Source organism: Rhipicephalus microplus, chromosome 3 (assembly GCF_043290135.1).
Source record: "Rhipicephalus microplus isolate Deutch F79 chromosome 3, USDA_Rmic, whole genome shotgun sequence".
Classification (NCBI taxonomy): domain Eukaryota; kingdom Metazoa; phylum Arthropoda; class Arachnida; order Ixodida; family Ixodidae; genus Rhipicephalus; species Rhipicephalus microplus.
The window spans coordinates 136,850,618-136,876,281 of record NC_134702.1 but is presented as its reverse complement, the minus strand read 5'-3'; the positions used below and the strand labels follow the sequence as shown (position 1 = coordinate 136,876,281).

Sequence of the window (25,664 nt, the reverse complement as noted above, 5' to 3'; positions counted from 1 at the left end):
CACTAGTGATAAAAAGAAAGCGTAAAGCGAAGGAAAATGTATACGGAGTGCGAGATTGCAGTTTTATACTGTATTCTAGAGTGAAGGAATAGAACTTAGTACATAAAACGTGAAGACAACGAATCTGTATACTACAAAAACCACCTATTTCAATATATTTGAAACACTTTCGTGAATAGGCAAACAAAGTTAGTGACTAAGTTTTCTTTATTTTTATAACGTTTTCATGAAGTCAGTATCGACCTTTGTAATGAATCTTTCCACCTGTAAAATTACGAGGTCGTCTTTTGTGAAACTGTTTCGGCTGGTAAGAGCCCCGTTCTACTCAGTTGTGTCTAGCCTGGCAGCAATATCAGGAGAGTGAAGATCAATAAGTGTTTATAGTAAAATGAGAAAAAATTAATTTAGAAAAACGAAAAAGAGGGAGAAAAAACGGAAGGGAAACCAGCAAAGCTGCCCATGCAGCTCCTTCCTTCTGTTAGGCTTGAAACCTCTAGAGCAAATTAGCCTTGTTTATGAGTTCTTGTTCATGTTATTCCTGAAAAGATCGACTCATCTACTAGAGAGCTCAAACAACAAGGAAAGAAAATTCCGTTACAGTATTCAATCTTATTTATTTTGGAATGCATTCACCAGCCAGGATTACTTCGCTCTAACAAATAAATATTGTCTTTTTTAACAGGTCCGACAAGTTCGGGGGTGTATCAGCCACGGAACTGTATTACCAAGACAACTTAAGCACATTTTCAGTAAACATCACAAACGAGAGAAAGATATAGTAAGCCGTACAAAATGACAGCAATCTACACAAATGTAATCTATATCTTCACTACGCTGGCATTTGCAAGTATATACGTCAGAGGCACTGACAGGCTACCGAATGAAGAAACGAGCGTTGACAGAGACAAGCAATACGAAACGAATCAAGACATTCATAGGGTAAGTAAGATCGAGCTCAAATTTCACCCAAAATTCACAACATATTACAGATCTCTCTCAGTTGTTACGTTGGCAGCTGCGACTTCTGCCAATGTCTAGAATTACCAACAATGTTCCACCTGGCCTCCTACTCTTTATTTCTGCCGTATGCCACACAAGTCTGCCACTCTGCGCGGTTCTTATGGGTGTGCGTGTGTGCATCATCTCTGTTCCACTCTTCTTTCAATCTGTCCCATCCCTCCCCCCATCTGCAGGGGAGTTAACCAGTTATGCTAAACTGATTAACATCCCTTCCAGACAGTGAGTAAGGTTAGATAATCATTTATCCATGGCCTTAGTCATTGCCATTTCTACATCAGATTCACCTGTGTGTGAGAGGTTGGGGTCTAGACTGAAAATCTGACCTGCTGCAATAGAATATCTGAAAAGCCCGGTCGTTATCAATATCATTATCGTCTTCAAGCGAGCAGCACTGGCAGTGTATAATTTCAAGGACTAGTATTTTTCGAGCGCAAGCAGGACATTCAGAGTGGTCTGTGAAGTGACTCCTTCCACAAAGGCAGCACTTTTTTGGTGATGTGGAGCATTTTCTTAAAAAATCGCTTTCATCGCAGAAATGGTAGTGAATATTTCATTTGGGTTCTCGCGCACTGTGGTCGAATCTCTAGCGCCTTTTGTATTGAAATGAACAAGAAAAGAGGAAGTCGGCGCGAAGGATCAGATGCCGACGCTTTATTTCTAACAGGTATGTTGTGCCCACAAACGTAGCAATGAAAGATTTGGTAGGTATCCTCTTGGTATTATTCAAGTGATTGCAACGGAAAACACAAATGGCGCCGGAAAAGCTCTTCAAGTTCCTGGCTGAACTCAATTTAGAATCGAGGCCCCTTACGCGGCATTTAGTGCATGCAAGCTGAGGCCCCATGACAGCACTCACCGGGGTTGACATGAACAAGGTATACTTAAGCAGATACTGTACACAAGTCTGGTCTGCTAACCTGCACATTATGGCACCTCGTCCGAATCGGTACACGGCGGTGATGGTCTGAAAATGATTTGAGGTGGCTTTCAATCGGATGAGACCTATATTTGTTGGCATGATTATGACAGAAATGCTGTTGACTCCACTTGAGAAGAATAACTAACAGCAGTTCATTACCTGACATTGACGCCGACAAGGCGGATCGTGCCTGGCCAGGCGAATCAGTCTATAACAATGCAGCAGATTAGGCAAAATTAAAAGGGAATTATCAACTAAAGACTCAAACACAAAAAGAACGCAGAGCTAAAATTACTCAATACTCAACCGACAACACCACAGTGTAGGTGTAGCTGTGGTTCCTAAAGTTGTGGCTCACACCAAGACTGGGGGATTGGCAAAGAGTCGGGGAGCTTAACAAAAAAAGGAATATATATATTTAAATAGGAGCGACAATAATAATACAAGAAATATTGAATTTTCGTAAAATATTCTCGAAAAAAATTTGGATGAATTAGTTTCTACTGAAGGAGCAATAAGTGATTGATGTTGTCACGAGCAAAGTAGATACCTGAGGATGACGACGACGAAGTGCTGTGGGGAACGTGCTCGGACTGCAGCAGCGTTGCACGCATTTGCTCGCCAGTATATTCATTGGGTTTACTTTATTCCCCGTAACATAATTAGTGGAAGGTGCGGGGTACAACTCGCTATACAGCCCCACGAGCTGGATCTTCGCATCGGACGGCGCATTGCAGCTACCACGATGACTGACCAGGCTACTCAATGTCAACAAGATTCGTCAGCCCCGCAACCGATCGTTGTGCTGCAACCTCGTGACCCAGGCCCATTCAACGGCACAAGTGGCATAGACGTCGATGACTGGCTGGTTCTATATGAGCGCGTCAGCAGCAGCAACCATTGGGATCCGACGCTTATGTTGGCGAACATCATCTTCTACTTGCATGGCACGGCAAAACTCTGGTACGAGACACATCAAGAAGAGTTGACCAGCTGAGACGTTTGTAAGCAGAAATTGCGCTATCTATTTGGGAAACCCATCGGACGTCAAGTGGCCGCAAAGAAAGAGCTTGCGACTCGTGCCCAGACATCCACAGAGCCGTACATTGCGTACATCCAGGACGTGTTGGCTTTGTGCCGCAAGGTCGACAAGGACATGCTCGACGAGGACAAAGTTGGACACATCCTAAAAAGAATCGCCAATGACGCCTTCAATTTTCTGCTGTGCAAGGACTGCTCGACCGTGGAGTCGGTCATCGAAGCATGTTGTCGCTTCGAACAGGCGGAACGTAGGTGCATAGTTCACCGATTTGACCGCCTTCCCAACACGGCGGCTACGTCCTCTTGCGAAGATTTGCCCACACTACATACCACTAGCGCCGGAAAACGTCACCAGAATAATCCGTCGGGAATTCGAGGCTATGGCACCCGCTATGTCTAGCGCCAGCGCGCTAGGACACAACCTCGATGCTGTTTCAATGATACAGGCCGTGGTTCGCCAAGAGATCGCAAATATGGGCATTTCGCCACCTCATCAAAATGCCCCTGCTACTTCCAGCTCGGCTGCACTCGTTGTGGCTGCCACTCCTAACCGCACGTTCGCGCCAAGACGAAACCCAGCTGAATGGCGCAATCATGATTATCGGCTCATATGTTTCACGTGCCATCGGATAGGACACATCGCTCGCCATTGCCGCAGCCGTTGGACCTCATCACCTCGACCGAGCTTCTGTGATTGGGGACCTCGCTCCGAACATGCACCCTATGCCCCGTCCTACTGTACAGAGACAGGTGCAGAGCATAATTCAGAACGTCGGACCAGCCACTCGCCATCACCCGTGCGTCGTCAGTCTCGCTCGCCCCAACCCCGCCGTCCTCTGTCTCCCTTGGACCGTCGCTCGGAAAACTAGCCGGTGCAGCCGCCGGAGGTGACGCTGCATACACGACTTGGACTGCAAATCCTCTGACTACTCCCGACTAGCGGTGCAACCTTCTTACAATTCTCGTTGATGGTTTACCTGTAACTGCTCTTATTGATACCGGTTTGCGCAAATATCTGTGATGAGCTCAGACCTCCGCCGCCGCCTCCAAAAAGTTGTGACGCCTGCGATTGCACCTACCGTTCGTACAGCGGATGGGAGTACTCCTGCTGTCCTTGGAATGTGCACTGCGCGAATAACGATTTCTGAGCATCAAACTTCAGTTGTGTTTGCTGTACTAGAAAATTGCCCTCATGACCTCATCCTTGGACTCGACTTTCTGACTTCACACGCTGCGCTTATTGACTGTTCCAAAGGTCTTCTTCGGCTCAAACTACCATCCTTCTCAGAGACCGTCTCCACCAGCCCACCTCGTCTGCGCTCTGTCGATTTCCTCAGACTTCCGCCGCAAGCCGCCGTCCAAGTCCAACTCTCGCCATATTCTCCAGTACCCGAGGGTGATTACGCTGCGGCCCCAATTTCTGACGTGGCCATGACACGTAATGTTGCACTCCACAACACGGTGGTTACTGTTAAGGACAACCGAACTTCATTTCCCGTCCTCAATTTTGGCATCTCAGCGCAAGTTATCCCTCGCGGCATGTCACTTGCGCATTTGACACTACCAGTCGACCACACAGTTTCTTCCCTAACCACCGATCCGCCACCCGATTTTTCATCAACGTCGCTCTCGTCACGTTCCTGTTCCGACCTTTTCAAGCCAATCTATCTGACAAGCTCACCTCTGAACAAGTCGTTGCTCCCTGCCACGTGCTTGCTTCTTATCGGGAGATCTTTGACTTCGGCGACCGTAATTTGGGCCAGACTTCCGTGGTAACCCATCGCATCGACACCGGTGACGCTCGGCCCATTCGCCGACGGCCCTACCGTGTGTCGGCCCTGGAGCGTGCTATTATACAGCGAGAAGTTGATAAAATGCTTCATAAGGGCATAATAGAACCCTCATCTAGTCCCTGGTCCTCACCCGTTGTACTTGGTAAAAAGAAGGACAATAGCTGAAGATTCTGTGTTGATTACCGCCATCTCAACCATATTACCAAGAAAGATGTCTATCCCCTACCCCGCATAGATGATGCACTCGATTGCTTACACGGTGCCAAATATTTCTCTTCAACAGACATTCGCTCAGGCTACTGGCAGATCACTGTGGACGACAAAGACAGAGAGAAAACGGCCTTCATGACTCCTGATGAACTTTATCAGTTCAAGATGATTCCTTTTGGATTATGCAATGCCCCCGCGACTATTGAGCACATGATGGACTCTCTCCTTCGAGGCATGAAGTGGACCATCTGCTTCTGCTACCTTGACGACGTTATTGTTTTTTCGACTACTTTCGACGACCATCTTACCCTTCTGTCCACAGTGCTTGATGTTTTCCGACGTGCCAACTTGCAACTTAACTCGTCCAAATGTCGCTTTGGGCAACCCCAAATCTGCGTACTCGGCCATCTTGTTGACGCTGCGGGCGTTCAACCAGACCCTGCGAAAGTCCGAGTAGTTCGCGACTTCCCCACACCCCGCTCAGCCAAGGACGTCTGAAGTTTTCTGGGACTGTGCTCCTATTTCCGTCGTTTTGTCGAGAAGTTTGCTGAAGTAGCCCGTCCTCTAACCGGCCTCCTCAAAACGGATGTCGCATTCACCTCGGGCCAACAGCAAGCAAACGCCTTCTCGTCGTTCATTGAGATTCTCACCAATCCACCAGTCCTAGCACACTTCAACCCATCTGCCGCCACGAAGGTTCGTACTGACGCCAGTGGCAACGGCATAGGCGCAGTGCTGGAGCAGCGGCAACAAGGAATGCACCGCGTCGTCGCGTACGCAAGCCGATTGTTGTCGCGCTCGGAACAAGGTTATTCGATCAAAGAACGCGAGTGCTTAGCTCTCGTCTGAGCAATTGTGAAATTCCGACCATACCTCTATGGCCGAGCATTCTTAGTTATTACGGACCACCATGCGCTTTGCTGGCTCTCCTCACTCAAAGACTCTACGGGACGCCTTGGTCGCTGGGCGCTGCGCTTACAAGAGTCCACTTTTTTCGTATTCTATAAATCCGGAGAACTTCACAAGGATGCCGACTGCTTGTCCCGTTACCCAGTCGACACCCCTGACATGATGGAAGATGAACAAGAGGTCCTCGTTCTTTCAATTACCGACTTCACTGACATAGCTGCTGAACAATGCCGCAACCCCTCTTTGCGTGCTATTATCAATGGTCTGCACTCCCCCCCCCCCCTGACCACTCTTTACAACTGTTCGTTCTTCGCAACGACATCTTGTACCGCTACAACGCCCGCCCAGATGGTGCTGAGCTTTTACTCGTTGTTCCTGCGCATCTTCGCTCAGACGTTTCGGCTCCATGATGCCCCCTCCGCTGGACACCTAGGGGTGTCACGCACGTATGACCGGGTTCGCCACCAATTCTTTTGGCCTGGCCTTTACCGTTCTGTGCGACAGTACGTTGCGGCATGCGACCTCTGCCAGCGCCGCAAGACACCTGCTCTGGGACCTGCTGGTACCCTCCAGCCCATTGAAGTACCAGATGAGCCACTTTTTCGAGTCGGCCTCGATCTGCTAGGACCTTTTCCCGTTTCGGCCACCGGTAATAAGTGGATTGCTATTGCTACCGGCTACGCAACGCGGTATGCCATTACACGCGCCCTCCCCACCAGCTGCGCTACTGATGTAGCCGATTTCCTTCTTCGTGACATCATTCTGCGTCATGATGCTCCTCGTCAGTTGATCACCGACCGCGGCCGCTGTTTTCTATCTAAAGTAGTCGACGAGCTCCTGCGACCCTGCTCTACCCATCACTAGTTCACTACACCGTACAACCCACAAACCAACGGCCTCACGGAACGCCTCAACCGTACCCTGACGAATATGTTAGCGGTGTACGTCTCCAAGGATCACAAAGATTGTGACATCCACTTATCTATCGTTACCTTCCCATACAACAGCTCACGTCATGATACAGCTGGATTTTCACCTTCTTACCTACTGTTTGGTTATCACCCGCCTTTGCCCATGGACACCATGCTCCAATCTGACGCCCCCTCATCGACTGCTTATGCTCGTGATGCCCTGGCCCGAGCTGACATCGCCCGCCAAGTCGCCCAGGATCGGTTATGTGCCTCGCAGCTTAACCAAAAGAGTGCTTACGATCGCCGGCACCGCGACGTACAGTACTCTCCGGGGTCGCTCGTCTTGCTGTGGTTACCATCGCGTCGTGTTGGTCTTTGCGAAAAACTGATGTCCCGTTACGTTGGCCCCTGCCGCGTCACACGCAAGGTCACCAGCGTGACCTATGAGATAGCTCCACTCCATACCACGTCAGTACCAGCTTCAGTTCCGACCGATATAGTGCACGTCTCACGGCTTAAAGCATACTACTCACGCCCCGATAATTGATCGCACCGTGACGGTGCTTCTGCCGCCAGCGGGTAATGTCACGGGCTAAGTCACGGCCTTAGGATGACGACGACGAAGTGCTGTGGGGAACGTGCTCGGACTGCAGCAGCGTTGTACGCATTAGCTCGCCAGTATATTCATTGTGTTTACTTTATTCCCCGTAGCAATATCAAAGAAAATTTTATTGTAGCCTACATTGGTTAACTGAGAATCCTTTAGAATCGAAGTCATTGAGTGAATCTCTTCGACTGTACAATGAAATCTTGCATGGCCTTGTACACTTTTCCGTTGCTGTGCCCTAGGGGATGTGTATTTAGGGATAGTAAATTTCACGTTGTCAAAGCTACTATAAGGATTCGTAATGGTATTTCTGGTGATAATTTTCTTAGTGATGAAAACTTTCTACAAGAGATCAGAAAGTGTTCTACAGTTTCCTCTTCTCCACAAAAAGAACAGAGCGGGGAAAGAGTCAAGTGTGCTCTAAACAAAGAAAGATTTAATGGAGGAATACGACAGCGTAATTCAGTGATTAAAACATCCAGATATCGCCTATGACATGGATGAGTATTGCAGGGTATCATTAGATAGTGTAAATCTGGAGAATATTTTAAAGATGGTGTAGTGAGCTGTCTAAGAACACGTTCAAGCCCGTCGTCGTCTTCTTCACCATAGCCGTGCCACGTTCTCATCGACTGTTGCCGCAGTGCTTGCTTAACGCACCTAAATTGATCCGAGTGAGAATGAAACTGAGGAAACACAGAAAAAATATTTTTTATAAGTGATGTTTTCGTAATTATCGCGTGACTATAAATGAATCATTATGAATGATGCAAATGACTTTTTCGTCGTGTGTGCTCGAGCCTGTAACCTTCAGTTTACTACTACGCAGTGTGTTTCCCTGATCTCTTTGTTGGCTATTTCAGTGCATGTTGTATGCAACATTGCACGCATTTAGCTTAAGCGGCAAGGGCGAAAAGCAGCTTTTTATCCGAGGTTGTCATCTGACACCTTATTGTCACACCTGTTGAGAGCTCACGAGTAATCTCTCTAATGCTGCCAAAATGCACCAAGTCTAACCAAATTAGAATCAGAGATCCACCCACAAGAACTAAAAGGGAGGTTAGTTCTTTCCTAATTGTTGTGTAGCAATTGTAAAATAAGCTGCAAAGAGCAATATGAGATGTAGAAGAACCAACACCTATTGCACACCGTGCAGATTCCTCACAGGTGGTCTTCGGTTGATTGTAGGGGCTAAGCTCTTTATGGCGAGACCTGGCCGGTGCTGGAGCGGCGTCGGTTGTCGATCATGAACCATCCTTTTTATCCAGTAGCAATTCTTTTCTCTTGCAACTTGACAATGCTTTCGCATAGTGATGCATGCAAACTGCATTTGTGTGACAATATACTAGATTGCGCTGTACGCATTTCATTTCTCGTTCTCGTTTCCGTGGTTGCTGTCCCATAGACGTGCGTACAACATGACCTTCGATATGGCAGCCGTGAGGCAGTTTTCCCTCCGGCCATCCCTATCGCATGGGGAGAGCATGTTTCCAGAGGTGGGCGTAACCCGCTCTCTTTTTCGTACCGCGACGCTCTTTCGTATGGTCTAAAATGGTGCAATGGCGTTAGCGGAGCTTGCAAGTGTCGACAAAAAATATTTTACTTTTCGATATAATTTCGCTCTCACTTGGGATTGTCGGGCCAAGGTGTTCGAGATGCACCTTGTCTGTCGAACAGGTTTGATTGTATATACTTTCAAATGGGCTTGTTTTAAACTGTATATTGGCGCCGCCCACATTAAAGCACCTATAATTGCGATGCTTCTGCAAGAGATCCGCATGTGCTGGAAACTTACTGTAATTTGATGTTTACAGGCTGCATAGTATGAAGGGCACTGGCGAAGAAAAAAAAACATCGCTATCAACAAGTGAAGTCAAAAGGGTGCCGCGTTCTACGCTCACGAGTTACAATGAATCGAAAGGGTTGCTTTTCCGTTCCTTTCATGGAACTAGCGCCACGTTTTGTTGTAACGCTGTTTCAGTTTAATACTCCCGAGCCGCACAAGCAGAATACAGGGAGGAGGGGGCAGGCGCTCGCCACGCGTCTAGACATTGTTTAAACTGAGCGTCGCCTGTTTCGAGTGAACGACACCGAGCTCGTTACAGGCAAGTTTTGGTCACCTTTGGTCGCCCATTATATATAAATGATATGGCGTTCACTTATTACACAGTGTAAGAATAAACATTCAAGTGTTTGCTTGTTCAAGAAGTATGCAGCACGAGTCCACTTTGATGTACCTGGTGTGAAACTCTGCGGTGTTACATAGCAGCGATAATTCGCCCTTCTTTCTTTAGTAGTCTACCTTGGCAAATACTCAGTTTTCATTAAAAAGACGCTGTTACGCTACATGTGGGGCCCTTTGATTTGAATGCAGTCGAGATTACAATGAACAAACGTGGCACTGATATTGTCATTGGGCTACCAAAACATAATCAAAGTTCAGATGGTGAAAAAGTAGACAAAAACCACTGAGGGACTCTCACGGTGAGTGACCTGGAGAATAATTGTAGCTCGACTAATCGAAGCCTTCTGCTATATTCTGGCAAAATTACTTCTCAAGTACGTTATTTCAATGACATTTAAATATGTGTGGCTTTGTGCTACAAACAGGCGGTTGTCTTCTTTCCCTTCCTTAACCCTTCCGCCACTTTGCGGGTTTCCACAGGACTCATTTGCGACACATGACAATGACACTCAATTGCCTAAAGCGTAACTGCAGTTCGGTTGACGACCTCATAAATATCAGTACGTGATATAAAATTAAGGTTGTGAGTTAGGATGCGAAAGCAATACAATTCAACAACAATAATGAGCCTAGCTTTACCTATACATGTCTCCAGAGAGGAGGAATGTCAGACCACCTGTATATTTCCCTAAAAAAGGTATTTATCGAGAAAAAACTGACCGTAATGAAAAAAAATAATGCTGCAGCAAACGAATCATACCTGCTTACAATTGACTATAAGAAAAATGCAGCAGTTGATATGTTTTTCTTAAGTTTAACCGAAATAAATGCAGTGAGTGAGAGAAAAAAAACTTTCCTTTTTTTCAGCCAGAAGATTCTCGCGGTGATTGTTGCTAGTACGCAAAAAATAAAAAAAAAACTTGCGTGTGATGGAATCCTGTAGACTTTGCTGTATGCCACGGTCTCCGCCGCCACCGGTATTCAGGCCATCTCGCGGTAGCCGGGTGCGCGAAGTGATACTCGTTGGTTTAGCTGGGGAGCGCAGCGATTCATACGGCCGGAGAGAAACACGCTGCGCGCGTGCCCTATTGGAGGCCGTGTGTACAATATGGCGGTTGGGTGAAGGTACGCTAGAAGCTTTGTTGGTTCAGCTGCTCTTCGATTTGCTGTTGCATGGGCTCCGCATGGCTCTGCCTGCGAGCCAGTTATCTTTTATTTTCCTGGATCATCGCCGTACAAGTGTGCTTGCCAGATCGTGCTGCTTCGCGGACCATAGACGAGGAGGAGCACGGATGGCCGCTGCGCCTCGTGCTTGTCAGCAAGATTCCAAGGTGCAGATGAACGGGCGCACGGACGGACGGACATATGGGTGGAAGGACGCTTCGCCCCACTCGTCATGATTTACTCCGTCAATGTAATATAATTTTTTTTGCCACTGGGTCGGCACCGATCACTGATAATAGTCTTCCAGTCAGTGTAGCGGGCACATGCTTTCGTCATGGCTTCGAATTAAGCTAGAACCAGACATTTTTGCTTCGTTGTGCGATAAATCAGTGACAGTACCAGGTGGCTTGGTCTAACAATTGCGATGCCCAAAGCTGCTGTTGTTGTGAGCTCATCACTGCTTTCGCTGAAGAAGGTAGCTTCTGTCAGGGGCCAAGACACACTCCCTTAAAATTACGCGTCTGATTCTCAACTGATTTAGTCATAATGGAGAGCCCCGCGGCCACTTTCTTGAGTATTTCTGTTTTCGCAAGTTTTGGGAATGTTCCGTATCCGAGGTGGCAAGTGGGGAACATTCTTTTGCTACAGAGTGGCACGTTGCAGCTGGTGAAGAGCAAATAGAGCAAATAAATGATTAACATTATGTGTAGAACTCTGTATAACAACTAATGTTTTTATTGGCGTCCATAGAACCATAAGGAGGCATGCATGCGAGTACAATACATAATTATTGCTGGCCGCAAGGTACACGCTACCCGTTTTGCAATCGAGCAGGCTGGCACACTCCGACAACTTACACATAAAAATACAAACAAAATATGTCAGGGAGGGGTAGCTTCGCGACTACAACGTATATTTGCAGTTTGATGCGTCATCATGCTAGCGCAACAATGGTAAACGTATGTTCAGTAAATGTCTGTCGTTGATAACCCAACCAAACGTGCAACGCGAGCTTTTTACGAATAAACCTGTCGAATATTTCTTGATAGTTGTCTCCTACTTTTAAGTTATGAACTTGTACTGTAGTGCTAGATTTGTTCCAGTACACTCAGTGAACTTCATTTGTATTTGTAGGCGATGAACATTTCGAGCATATTGTGGCTTTTGGGGTTCAACTACGTCAGCCCCCACACGGCGAATAAAAGCTGTGTTTATTTGAACATATCATCCCTGACACCAGATTGTGTAAAATATTCAAGCAACTTTATAAAGTACAACAACTGGTAAGTAACAAAATTTCTCGAATGATGTCAATTGAACAGGTCTTTGAATCAGCCGCAGTTGCGGCATCGATTACCCCAAACTTTAAAGAAGCAAGAGAATCGGTACGGTGCATGTAACGCTGCAGTAACACGACCCCTGCTGCATAGCATTTTCAAGTAACGCAAATTTAGAATTTTTTTATGTGCGTGATCGAAGGTCAAAATTTGGGCGAGTAACCATGAGCTACCCTAGCGTTGCTGCATACAACGTAGTCGTGAGAATGGACACCATGGACAGAGAAGCATCGGCATTAAGGTACTTTGCCCCGAAAACTCAGCGTAAACACAGTGCCTGTCGAGCGCTGTTACGTGCACTAATGATGATAAATCGTTGGGAAAGTACTGTGAAGATATTTCATTTGCAGCAGTGTAGAGGAAGGTCCAAATGCAGTGTATCTGCAGGTGTGTATGCGAAAATTGCGCAACATCATGCTATGTTATTGGTGCTACCGTACTGTGGTATCCAAATGTGGTAGTCGATAGTACTTTTGATACTTGCACAAACTACAGAAAAAAATTCTCATTGTTTTCTAGAAACATTGTAAAAATGGGAGCTGATAGGTCATGACGACCCTCCCCCTAAAAAATTAATCTGCCGACAGCACCAAGCTTATAACACAAGACTGTTGGGTACAATATATGCGAATATATTTAGTAAGATACATGGCTGCAAGAAAATTGTAGAGAAAATAGCCGAATCGCCCAGCTGCTCATTTTGATTTGATGTTTCTTCCTAATTTGCTCTTAGAAAGTTTGTGCGGAAGAGCTAGCACGGTTGCGTAGTAGTGTAGCCTCATGTTGATTACTTTCTCAACTATTTTAGTTCGAAGTAAAACAAAGCCCAACCAGATTCATTAGGGTAAAGCAGAATACTGGCACCTAATACACACAAAGAAGTCTGCTGGTTTCGATGAGGAATGTTAGCAAAATGGAAAATTATAACAAGAACGTTCTTGCATTAAGTCACAGTTATTCAGGTTGACGACCTGTTAGGAACAAAGCATGTGGGTAGCATTCGGTTTTTATCAAATGGTGTTATGATTACTTAAACTGCCTAAAAGTGTCTGCTTCTACATATTCCATATATTTTGATGAAGTTTTTGACCCGTACGATAAACAATACATGGGTGTACCAAAGATTCTAGAGAAATGACGCAGCCTTACAGCTGCGGCTAGTAACTTCGCATTAAAGTAAGATACGTTACACGAAACACCGGAAGGTTGACGTCGTTGTTCAGATTACGCCAAATGATAAGATGGTAAGGGAGAAATGTCACCTTTACTTAGTATTGAGACAGTGAGGTTGTTTTGCAGCATAGTTTTTGAAAAAAAAGTACAGTCAATATTGAAATTGAAGTAAGTTAGCTTAGTCCATAGCATATTGTAACAAAAGTAACTACATCACAACAATGATTTTCTGATTACACGGTTTATCAGGGGCGAACGTGTACCCAAAGCCAAAGAAACACTGCAGATTGAAAAAGAACCCAATGTCCATAGTCGTCAAGAGCGCCTCCTCGAACACCATTGTTTTCGTGTTCACGCACGTTGGTCACTCCGTGGAAGCTCGTGCACCTGCAGTGCCCACTCGTGCATTGTGGCTGGATTTATCTGTTGTAGCGGTGCCGTGAGTGCTGCTCTTGTGTACGACGTCTGCGTTACACTGAACGTTGGAAGTTTTTAGTGGCATTATTCTCTCTCTCTCAAGCGGAATCACCCCGATGGGCACGATGAGGCTGTGTGCAGAATTCTTTTTGTGAACATTTGAAGAAATGAAGTGAGTACAGCAAGCTATTGGGGGGCTATAGTGTTGGAATCGGTCGTAGTACCGCTTCATGCTTAAAATGTGTACACGCCAGTGGAAGCTAGTACAAGCCAACGCATTCATCGAGCCTGTATTCGCTTTCGACTAGGTGTCTCCTCTCGGCGTTGACAAGAAAAAAAGTGGTTCCCCCCAGCTATATGCGTAGTCTTACACGAACCGGTAAAAGCAATCGTCATCAACGGGTTTCCACTCCCACATAGCGAAGAGCTTATTCCACGGCTGTCCAAGGTGGTCTGCTTTTTCTAGGCCGGACCCTCCGTCCGCTTATCATCATGTTGAATTCCTACGTGCTGTAAAGACTTAACTACATTTTTTACACGACGGGCTCTTTCGTTTTTGCCGCGTGCGCTCTCAGCTCACGTCTGCTCCTACTGTGTTTCAGGAAACGATATTTTTAATACTCAAAAGTAGCAAAGTTACACAGCGCTACCTAAATCATTTATTGGTACGGGGCCGAAATCGAGGTGAACACGATGCCAAATTGGCATTATGTTCTTTCTCGCATCAGTGAATGCAGCACGATCCTAATAACAATAAGGTTTTTTTGTGGAGTGAATTGCAGTTTTTGGGCGACAGGATCAGTTCGGCTTAAATGAACACTAAAGTCAAATAACAATTTACGTCAGAGTGAAAGCCCAATGTACGACAATATCTAAAATGACAATGTTATCAAGAAATGTGCCCTACTTACCGAGAAATTGAGGGAAGTGCAAAAAAACACACACGCCGCAGTAAATTTTCAAAATGATCCCGATGATATCAGACAAACAACCTAAAATTTTCGCGTAGTTACGTTGAACAGGTGGTGCCATCTAGCGGGGCGCAGTTGAACCAAAAACGTCAGCGATCTTGAAGCCAAGGCGGGAAGTTTATCAATGGCCGTTGTGACTGCTGAGGCTCCCGCTGCTATCGGTCTGCTGCTACTAGCGCAAAAAAGCCGGGCTACGTTGTGCACGGCAACAGTGACGTGAGTCGGCCCAGTCAGTCCGCTTCTTGAGGCGGGTAATTTGAAATGCGTTAACCCGATGTAGATCACTAAAACGTGACTTTATTTCAAAATAGGCCCTTTTTTGGCACAAAAGTAACACTACGACGTTTATGGACCGCTATTTTAACAATCAACGTTGACTCGATTGTTGCCTTTAAAGCCCCTTTAAAACCTGTTGAGTAAGAAGTTCAGGGCAGTGTGAGTACACTGCGTCCTGCAGACGTTTCGTCGCGTCTCCTTTTTCAGCTACAGGTTACTGAAGAGCGTGTTAAAGAAAATATTAGCTTGGTTACTTCTTGTATTACCAAAGCTGAACTTTAGGCTGCCATTGATGCAGATCCGACAATATCTCAAGTTCTTTCTTATGTACATGAGGAATAGCCTCCAAAACATGCCCTTTCAGCTGAATTTTTGCTTCACTTTAGTGTTAAACAAGAACTGCCTTGTGTCGAGAACTTAACTTTCCGAGATGAACGGGTGATTGCCCCAGCTTCTTTTCTGCACAAGCTGATTCAGCTGGTCCACGAATCACATCCTAACATTGTTCGCACTAAACAGAACCTTCCTGACAGGTACTTGTGGCCCGCCCTAGAAAACCAGGTTGAACACGCTGTAAACAACTGCCACATATGTCAGGTGGCAGATACACCTGCAGAACTTTCAATCGCTCCATTCCAGGCTGTTCCGTGGCCTTATCAACCTCAGCAAAAGCTTTGCATGAACATTATTAGTTGTTTGCACAACGTGCTGCGAAATTCTCGGTTCATTATTTCCCTCACTTACTATCACTCCAAGTGGCCTGAAATTCGTTACACGCCTAATGTAAATTCTCAAGTTATTATCGAGTTTCTGTCTTCTACTTTCCACAGAGGTTTTTGGCGTCCAATGACCACGGGCAATGGTCCACAGTTTCAGTATCTGCAGTTCGAGACTTTTTTTTTTTGGCAACGTTGTATTTAGCTTTCAGAATATATCTGTCTTCTACCAGAAACTGGATGGAGAAATTGACCAATTCAGCCGTGTTCTGAAGGAGCGCATTCTGATTGCAGAATTGTAACAGCGTCCCTTCAAGTAAGTCTTGACTGATTGCTTGGCTTCGTACAGGTTTTCACCACAGAGTACCACAGAGTGTCTCCTGCTCAACTTCTTCAGGGTTGGCAGTTGCCCTCAAGATAGCTTCTTTACCTGGCAACACCTCAGTTCCTCCAAGTCAGCAACTTTGTACCAGAGTCTTTTCTCGTCTTAAGAAATGAAGCAGTATGTGGACAATCGTGAAAGAGCTAACCTTCCAAAGTTCGAGTCGGCGGCACAGTTAAGATTCGCGTCCCAGCAAAACATCCAAACTATCAGGGTCAGTAGTAAATTTTAGAACTAGTAAGTTCAACTTCTTTCCGCCTAAGTGTTTGGAATGCCTCGTGCACCGTTATTTCTCATACCGATTTGGCTTCAACGCCTCACACTTCTGCCTACCATTTTTCCACTTCTTCGCGCTACTCACGGCAATGTTATTGTATTTGGCCTCTCTGTTCACATACTTTCTTTTCAAGTGGGAGGGACCTTTCCGTAGATGTAGCTCCTGGTGGAACAGTTCAGTTTGAGTCTGTTGCTCATGATAGGCAGATCTGATGTTTAGATGGAAGCACGATAGTCCACCAACAGTTTCGGAAGCTGCAAGTCTGCCTACATCTTCTGATTCTAATGCTATTTTGGGTATAAATTGTCGCCAAAAGCTTGTTACTATTAAATCTGTTTTAGCTATGTCACTTTCACTGTTCGCGCGAAGAACCCTGGATTGTTCATCACTACGAGCGAAAGTCTTCCCATTCATTGAGCAAACGAATTTCCATTCGCATGCCTTTTTTTCCCTGATTGCCGTACCGAGCAACCATTCGAGGACAGGGCAAATACCCTGGTTCACAAATAATGAACCATTTGAGGAGTGACCAATGCCATTGTTGATAGCCTAGTTTTCTTGCCTTAAGAAAAAAAACGTCGTGCTTTGAGCGACTCTCAAATTGCACTATCAAGTTCGAACACGAAGCATTGTTCTTGGTTTTGAATGTATGGCAAACAACAATAACACTTGCTATCATTTGCTCATTCAAAGCTGAACTCATTTGGAAGAGCATTGTGTGCAGGTTCCGTTTACTCCCATACTTGATTTTCTTCATTTACACATTGAGATTCCCCGAGTATCACCCGGAATTAGTGATTCTTGTTTGATAGTCATTCAGCTGTTTCATGCCTTTAGTACATTCGTCTTCCCGCACTAGATGCCTTCATTTGAGGACTTTGCTCTCTTTTTCAGTGTTTCATTTTGCTTCTTGCTTATCAACATCTTGCTTATCATATTGCTTACTTATCAACTCAAAACTTTCATAGATTTTTGTCGACTCTTTTCCAAGTTCACGTTCAAGTTTAGATTTGAAATTTTCAAGCTCTCTTCTAAGCACTTCTTCGAAAACAGTAGACATGGTTGGATACGAAGCAAACATAACAGTGGAAAGTTGTGGCTTTTTAAAGCAACTAAGCTTTAAATGAATATATTGATAGATATATGCGGTTTAACGTCCAATACCACTATACGATTATGAGAGATGCAATAGCGGAGGGCTTCGAAAATTTCGACCACCTGGGGTTCTGTAACGTGCACTCAAATCTGAGCACATGGGCCTACAGCATTTCCGCCACCATCTGAAATTGGGAAACGCAGCTGCCACAGCCGGCGGGATTTCATCCCGTGACCTGCGGGTCAGCAGCAGAGTACCTTAGCTGCTTCACTACTGCGGCAGGGCAATATATATATATATATATATATATATATATATATATATATATATATATATATATATATATATATATGTGTGTGTGTGTGTGTGTGTGTGTGTGTGTTCGATACCTAACTTGCGGAGATAAGGAGGACGTATTTCAGAAGTATTCCTCCTTGCCCGCGTTGCTGCCAAGTGTAAAAGAAAGTAGAAGAAAATAACAAAAAAATGAAGTAGACGTCAAAGTATTCATGTTCTCTGTTCAGCTGAAGTGCGTTAATATAGAGTGATTCGATTACGAAGGCAGAACCTAAAAGACTACGGGCCCAGCTCAGAGCGCTTGGTCGTGATGCGCTTACCCTCACCCTGTTTGCAACTCCGTTTCGTAGCACGACAATGACGCGCAGAAACATTGCCGCTTGTGCACGCCATTTTAGGATTTCGACCACTGTAGGTTCAGTTACTCAAGTTACTGTGCTGTATTTCGGTCAATGAAGAGTTTTGAATTGAACAGAGCAGCTGCCACCCTTGTCTCTGCCGCGTTTTTTTTATGATTTTGCGGACGCATTGATTCTTCCTCCATTTTCTATTTTCTTGTGGTGACGTATCTACATGCTCTTTTAAAGCTGCACGCCAACAACCATACTTTATAGTACACACTTTTTTAAGCGCGCAGGAAATTTTACCCGTTTGATCTTAGAATGGTAAAGTGGAAAACGTCACAAAATATTTGTAACCGTACGTAGTTTCTCTATTGGCATCAAATACGAAGTCATATGCACACGCGCAACAAATGGTGATTGCCCTGGTGGTTCGTGTGGGACCGCGGTGGCTTAATGCGCATGCATGCATTCCGCGCACACGCACAGCTGCTTGACTTGGTCTACTGGTGGCCGCGACGGCAGTGCCACTTTTGACCGTGCTACTATTTTTTTTTGTCGTAAGTGGTACATTTTTTAGTGGGGCTGTATATTGGTATACATACTCTCACACGCACAACTGCATCACACTATGCGAAGACGTTCCGTGAATTGATCGACTCCATATTCTATAATCCAGCTTCAAGGCTCTTTCGCTATGCTGCGCAACAAAATGGTTTAAATAAGTTTAAGCTTGGTTTAAAAACTTAAGTGCTAGTCACAACGCGAAAAGAATGCTGGAATATGTCGCTATATTTATTGTTCTTTTCATTTTACAATAATCTAATCACACGTTCTGACCTGTCGTTGGTCCCTTCATTATTTGTAATTTGTTTGGAAGAATGGTGCGCAATCTGCAGAAAAGTACTAGTAATAATATGAGCATCTCGAGTGGCTTTCGCTATGATTCCCGACATTGTACACCCAGCTTGAATATCTCCGCCTGCCATTGATATTCTTTGCTAAATCTGTTATTTCAGCAAAGGCCACATTGACTACGCAGGGATGTTTTACAATACTCACCTCGGAACAAACGACAAAAAGGAAGAGCCCATTCGTTACAGCAACCTTAGAGCATGGGCAGGTAAGATTCTGAGAGCAAGTAAGGTAGGATTTTGCTTGCTTTTTTAACAAAGAACATTAAACTTCTCATACGAAGCGTATAGTGCCTTAGACATTAACATACTTTTTTGGAAATTAACGTAGTGTTACAAAACATTTGTTTGCAAACGTTATAAAAATGCACAAGATCACATTTACATGCTTTTTGCAACGTTGCGTTGCTCAGGACGGCATCAGCTTTAAAACAAGCTAGGACGAGAACAACTATGAATTGCATATAATTATATTTCACTAATTATACTTACACGAGATGAGAAAGATGTTGTGAACTACTAGCAGAACAAAAAATTGTCATAGGAAGAATCACTATCTCTTTTCGAAAATTGGTGACGTCGCTGATTTGTACAGATTTAGAAAACCCAGCGCATTTCACGCTGCAAACGAAACCTGAATTCTTAGTAGCTGTAGTTGGCGTAAGATTCAAGCACAACCACTTCTAATTGTTTGTTTGTTTCTATTTGGAAGTGATAAGCTAGCACCATAGTAAAACGGTCATCGTAGTAAATGTAAAAAGCACAATCAGGTGCATCAAAGAAACGAGCAAGAACCGCTGATTTGCACGAGAACACTACAAGCACCGATTGCGTTCATTGTCAGTTCTGCGAAATAAGTGAAACGATGAAAACAGGTAAATCAGCCAGACCACGCCGCGATGAAACAACCGGAAGCGTCGCGATTTTTAATCTTACTAGTGGTGTCGATCACTTTTTTAAAGAATGCCTTCTTCTGTTAGAATCGAACTTTTCTTTGTTAAATTTTACCTCGTGTAAATTTCACATTTCATCGTTCATATTTTCAGTCTCACCAATGCCTCTTCTATTTTATAAAAGGAAGTAGAGTGTACCTGACCCAACCGTTCATTGCGCTCTCCTCTAGTCCTTTACTTCAGTCGCCCATGGGCTAGCTAGCCTTTTTGTGTGCTTTGCGGTCATGCGGCGAGAAGCCCTCATTCAGTGCCTCACGACGGAAATATTATGAAGTAATTTTTGTTCAGGTTGTGTATAGATCCGTGGAGCTGCTACTTGTATTCCTCGTGGTCACAACATTGGCAGCCACGCTAGCTCTGTAAAAGATGCGGTGTTTTGAGATTGTATATCGCCGTTCGTGACGCTATGCGGGGAACCAATAGGGAAGCGTCACTGCAATGCTACTGCACGCGCTGCCCTGTGATGCGGCGTCGCATTGCTATGAGTGATGAAGACGGAGGAAATGCATCACTTATCACGTGGCCAGCACAACGATCTGCGCGGGTAGCATGAAGAAGATAAAGCACAGGAGAGGCCCTCGATATCCTTGCAGCTCAGCGTAAGGTATGGTGGAAGCCATGGCACATGCTGAATTCCGCATGGGCTACTGGGATTTCTCTGTTACATTTTCATCTCGCGTCGTCTACACATCACCACCCATATGATCATGATCGTTTACAGAGCCGGCTGTAGTGTTAAGTGCACGCTTTCAACTCAGCACTTTCTCTTCCGAAGAGGATTTCTTGACCTCATGCAGCACTTTAGCTAGAACACGCGTTTATTTCGACTTGGTACTGGAATCATCTACCAAGTGTTCGAGATTGTCTCACTTACCTCCCGTGTGCATATGCGTGTCAATTTAATGACAGATTTTGTCCCATCGCTACATAGAAATAGTTTGGCAGTGCTCCTCCATCTCCCTGTTAAGCTCATCGATGTTTTTCATGAGCTTGCATTTCAAGTGTTGGCTTTTCCACAACTCGAGTTGCAACTGCTTGGTCTCAAAAAAGTACGCCAGCCTGATATCAATTTTACAGCGAAAGCTGTTATAAAATTAGAACGTGGGTCACGCGCAGCGCCGTATTTGTCCACCGCCACCACCACCGGTGCCCGTAACCAGTACCGAATCAAAAATACTCAGCAAATTAATAAAGAAACGCCACTAACCCAATGGGACTTGAACCCGGGTCCACTGCATGCCAGCCCAGTATTATAACACTGGGTCACGCTGGTGCTTGAAAGTAGTTTCTAAGCTGGCCCAGGCAGGATTGCTGTCGGGAAGGGAACTGTGTTAATATGACTAATAGAGCTTTTTAGAATATCAGAGGAAGAGCCAGGCGTCCCACAATGTCAGTCGCGTAACGAGTCAGTCGTAGAATGCACCAGCGCATTAGGAACCTCGTTATTCATCCCCCATTGGCCGTGGCACATTGCCACTTCAGACATAATTCTTCATTGTCGTCAGCCACTGCACAAAAAATTGCAATAGATTCCAAACAAGTGTGGAGCGGATACCATGCTTCTCGAAAAAATGACGAAAGATGGCGTAGTGAATGCTAGGCTACCAAACAAAAGTTATGGTTATTTATGGCATAGTGGGTACACAGAAGTGTGCTTGTAGCAATACCCAAAGAAGTTCAGAAAAAACTCCGAACGGCCTCTCTTTCAGCTTTCACTGTGACTTTGCAGCGCGCTCCGTGCAGGGCTGGCGTTTTTTTTTTCTGCTCGTGTATGCATCTCTGCGGTTTTGGTGATGGAGAAGAGGTCTTTCGATACACCTTCGGACCACTGGTCAAGGCACTCGGGCTTTTCGCCACTTAAGGCGCTGGCCTTACGAACCTCTTGGAATTCGTCCCAGTCTGAGAACGAGAAGGCCTTCTTTCCATTTTGTTCCACTTGTTAGCTGGTCGCCATGATGTAATGATATTTACCTAGGTCTACCAGCGGCTTCGACCATACAACTGAGCCAATGCTTCTAACAAAGACGAGATCCGGCACAGAGGCCCTAGTCGAGGCCTTGCCGGATCTAGTGGAAAACGCCATTGATCTTCTGGATTTCGAAACAGGCAGAAGTCAGCATTTTCTTGATTGCTGACTTGACTTTAGCCTGTATGTTTGCAGCCATGCTCAGAATGGTCTTTCTTTACGCTGGGTCAAATTGTAGGAGTGGCTGACCTTCACGATCATTAGAACGTCTGCCAGTGGGAGAGAGGGGGTCAACGAGGTGGTTGCACTAAAGTCCGGAGCGGGGTAAAATTGATTAGCCTTTCAGAGCGGGGCTATTTCGGATCGCATTCACTCATTTATGTTGCGCATCTGAGTAGTGATTTTCTGAGCTGAGCTACTATTGAGGAATCATAGTCTGGCGCTGCGCCCCCCATGAACTTTTTAGCAAGCCTCCCACCACCCTACTCCTTGTCGACCCAGATGGATAATTGTTTTCTATAAACGGCTTGCTTCTCAAACTGGACACCGTTCAGCGAGCAAACGGAAAGCTTTGTCAGACGACAAAACAAGTGGAGAAGAGGGCGCCCGAAGCACTGTTACAAAACATTGTTGGTAGGCTTGAGAAAGTACTACGGGTAGCACAGACTCTGCCAGGGTTACGATGTAGACAGAACATGCATAGTTCATCAGAGAATAATCCAAAGAACGCATCCGTAAGGATTTCCGAACAAAATTTTTCATAATTTTTTACCATCATTTTTTAAACACGAGCTAAATTACCCACTGACCGTAATTTTTTAGAGTGACAGGTAATATGATATGAGGATCGACCTTAGGTAAGAGAAACACCTAATCAATATTCAAGCCGATAAAAATACATCATTTTGTTCACTTCAGGTGAAAAATGCCTCTTATAGGGCGTCCAAATATGGTGCCGCTATAAAGAATAATTACTGAATCTCGTACTTAGCATCAGCTTTTATAGGTACTTGAGTTCTATAGTTCTATACTTTAGGTGTTCAACACATAAAGCGTGAAAACCAAATGTTAGATTTCTTACAATATATATTTCACATGACAACAGCTATACAGCATGGTATAGAACCTTCGAAACAAGTACGTCATCTGCAGTAGCATTTTTAAATAAACTCGTCCAAGATTCACATAGGTCATGTAAGAAGGTGTGATGAAATGCTTATTACCACTTCTTTAGTTGCTGGCTCACAAGCCTACCCATAATGAAATTTGATGTATTACTCACAGGTAACTGGATCATGAATTACACCCTAATATATTCTGACTATGAGGAGTGCTTGTTATTCCGCGTACCCAACATGCACAATGGTAAGTGTGCAAACTGTGTTTCAATAAATTTTTTCTAAATTTATTTGCACTTACATTTAATGCAACAGATGCCTTGTACAGACATTCGAAGAGAGCAGAGATGTTGACAGCTGCCTTGAAGCGGACACGCCAACGTGTAGAGCATGTCGCTCTGCTTCGTGGCAGAAACAAACATCAATTTTTAGCACATCCCTTAAAAACTCTAAATTAAAAGTATTTTGGGGATCCTTATATTCGATGTGTTCGCCCTAATGGTACGGATCAACTTTGCAGTGATGGCCACACTACTGTTCCTCTGGCGCAGACGTCACGAAACTAGCACCGTTTTGCAGACTAGCATCGTTACTGAAATAATATCGCGTAAGCGTTCTAGCTTCATTAGCTGGGCTGGTCGGAATACTCTGCGTAGTGTCATTTCCAGAACTTAAAGGATTTACCTACGACATACAGGGGGTTTCAGCTAAATAGCATCAAGCAATGAAAAATAAAAAATGAGTGCTACGCGTCTCTAACTAGCACAGTATTGTTCTTAGCTGAATGTAGCACGCCAGATTGCTTTTTTTTTTATCCGCGAAGCGTGGTAAATCAAAGATTGCCTATTGAACTTTTTAAAAAACCGACTGTACGTAAAGAAGCTCAATTCGAGACTTGTAGCTCTTATTTAAAAATATTAAACTTTTCAAGTTACGGTATGGTAACAAGGCTGGTTCTTTTTTTGCAGGGTTTGTTTAAAGTGCGCGAAATTGAAAAAATACTACATGATTTCCGCCTATCGTGTGGCGCTTCGAGTGTATTCAATTGTATGGTGAACGAATTAGTGAAGACTTATCACACACGAAGGTCGCTTGAACAGGCTATCGGTGACTACGATGGGCATTAAGCGATGGTTGGATGGGATAAAAAAGGGTGGAGGGGGTGAAAGAAAGAAAGGACGACAATAAACTTTGACGAAAAAGCGGCTGCCACGTGCATTGCGATACAAGACAGGAGGCAGCATTCGGCGCAGCACAGACGGTTTTTTGATCTTTTTGGGCCAACAATAAACATGATCGTGGGGGAAACCTATAACGAGCAGGGGCCATCGTTGCACCACCGAATGACTTTATGGTGCACTATTGGAGTGATCACGAACTTGCGACAACTCAATGATATGAGGTATTGGCAGGAGCCAGGGCTTCCTATCCACATGGCCGCTTTTTCTGTCATTTCTTCGTCACGCTCCTTTTGTGCTTTTTATCTCCATATACTCGAGCCTCCAGGCGCTGTATTCTTTTATTTTGTCGTATGGTTTATCTTTCGGTGTCTCCATAGCATACTTGTGACTTCGGTATTGCCTAGTTTCCTTTAACAGTACAAGCACCGTATGACAAGCTGCATAAATTTGGCGTGGTAATAAAATATGATACAGATGGCTCAGGAATATAGTAATTTATGAGAAGTAATATATTTAAATGTTTCCAAATACTGCAGCACAATGAAAGGCCATTGCTGGAGTAGGGTACGCGAATACAGTTGCAAAGAATAACAGTGAAAACACAACAAGCACCTCAACAGTAAAGATTTCTTCACCTCTTAAAGCACAACCGGGTACAACTTAGCACTACCTCTGTGCTTTAAACCATATGCCGAGAGCTATTTGTTGGTTGACTGTTCTTTTTTTCTAGTTGTAAACCTTTCGCACTTTCAGATGCTTTTTACCTTTATCGTGCTGCCATTCATAATTGATCAATACCATGTGCAATTTGATATGAGTAAACTGCCGTGGTACCAATGAACCTATTTCAAACATTTTTTTGCAGGAACTGGATGCATGATTCTTGTTACTGACCTGGAAAAAGGGATGTCAAGTACATGCGAAGCAACGTTTAATAAATTTTGCGGCATGAGCCATAATATTTGGAAAGTTCCAGGGACGGACTGTGAGGACCGGCATAAGCAAATCACTGAGACATGTGATTTAACAGCAGGAAAATGAAGACTGCCTTTTGGATAGCATCTGGCATAAGGTGCAATGTTACTGAACCAGATAAAGTAAAAACGTCGTGGTGCATTCCGGGTTCTATTAGTGTTTCGTACTGTCTCAGGTCAAGTGATCCTAGCAGATGAGCAAGCTCCTTGTCTAATAAAAAAATCGACTTATGGCTGATGCACGCGTCTCCCATCTTTTATTGTGGAAAGCGTCGATAAATTTAGCAGTTAATATTATACTGTGCCTAGAAAGTGCTTCTGCATATACAAACTTTATGGGGCAGCCACAAGCAGTCACGAGTATTGACAGGAGCATAATCAGTGTTTGAAGAACCTTAACACATTGCATCTAGCATCGCATTGCTATACTTATGAAATATATATATATATATATATATATATATATATATATATATATATATATATATATATATATATATATATATATATATATAT

The 25,664-nt window shown here is 44.6% G+C and overlaps 1 protein-coding gene across 2 annotated transcripts in view; it reads left to right on the top strand.

Moving 5' to 3' along the window:
* The window catches only part of LOC119171162 (uncharacterized), a 42,675-nt gene extending 17,289 nt beyond the window's left edge, over positions 1–25,386 (top strand). Inside the window, exons 2-6 of one of the 2 annotated variants that reach the window (XM_037422191.2) lie at positions 683–939; positions 11,894–12,042; positions 19,062–19,165; positions 23,160–23,240; positions 25,040–25,386. In XM_037422191.2, coding sequence (XP_037278088.2) covers positions 793–939; positions 11,894–12,042; positions 19,062–19,165; positions 23,160–23,240; positions 25,040–25,215 — 657 coding nt within the window. In that variant the 5' untranslated portion in view covers positions 683–792 and the 3' untranslated portion in view covers positions 25,216–25,386. The remainder of the gene's footprint in view (positions 1–682; positions 940–11,893; positions 12,043–19,061; positions 19,166–23,159; positions 23,241–25,039) is intronic. The other variant, XM_075888483.1, reaches the window with a different exon arrangement.
* The last annotated feature ends 278 nt before the right edge of the window (positions 25,387–25,664 follow it).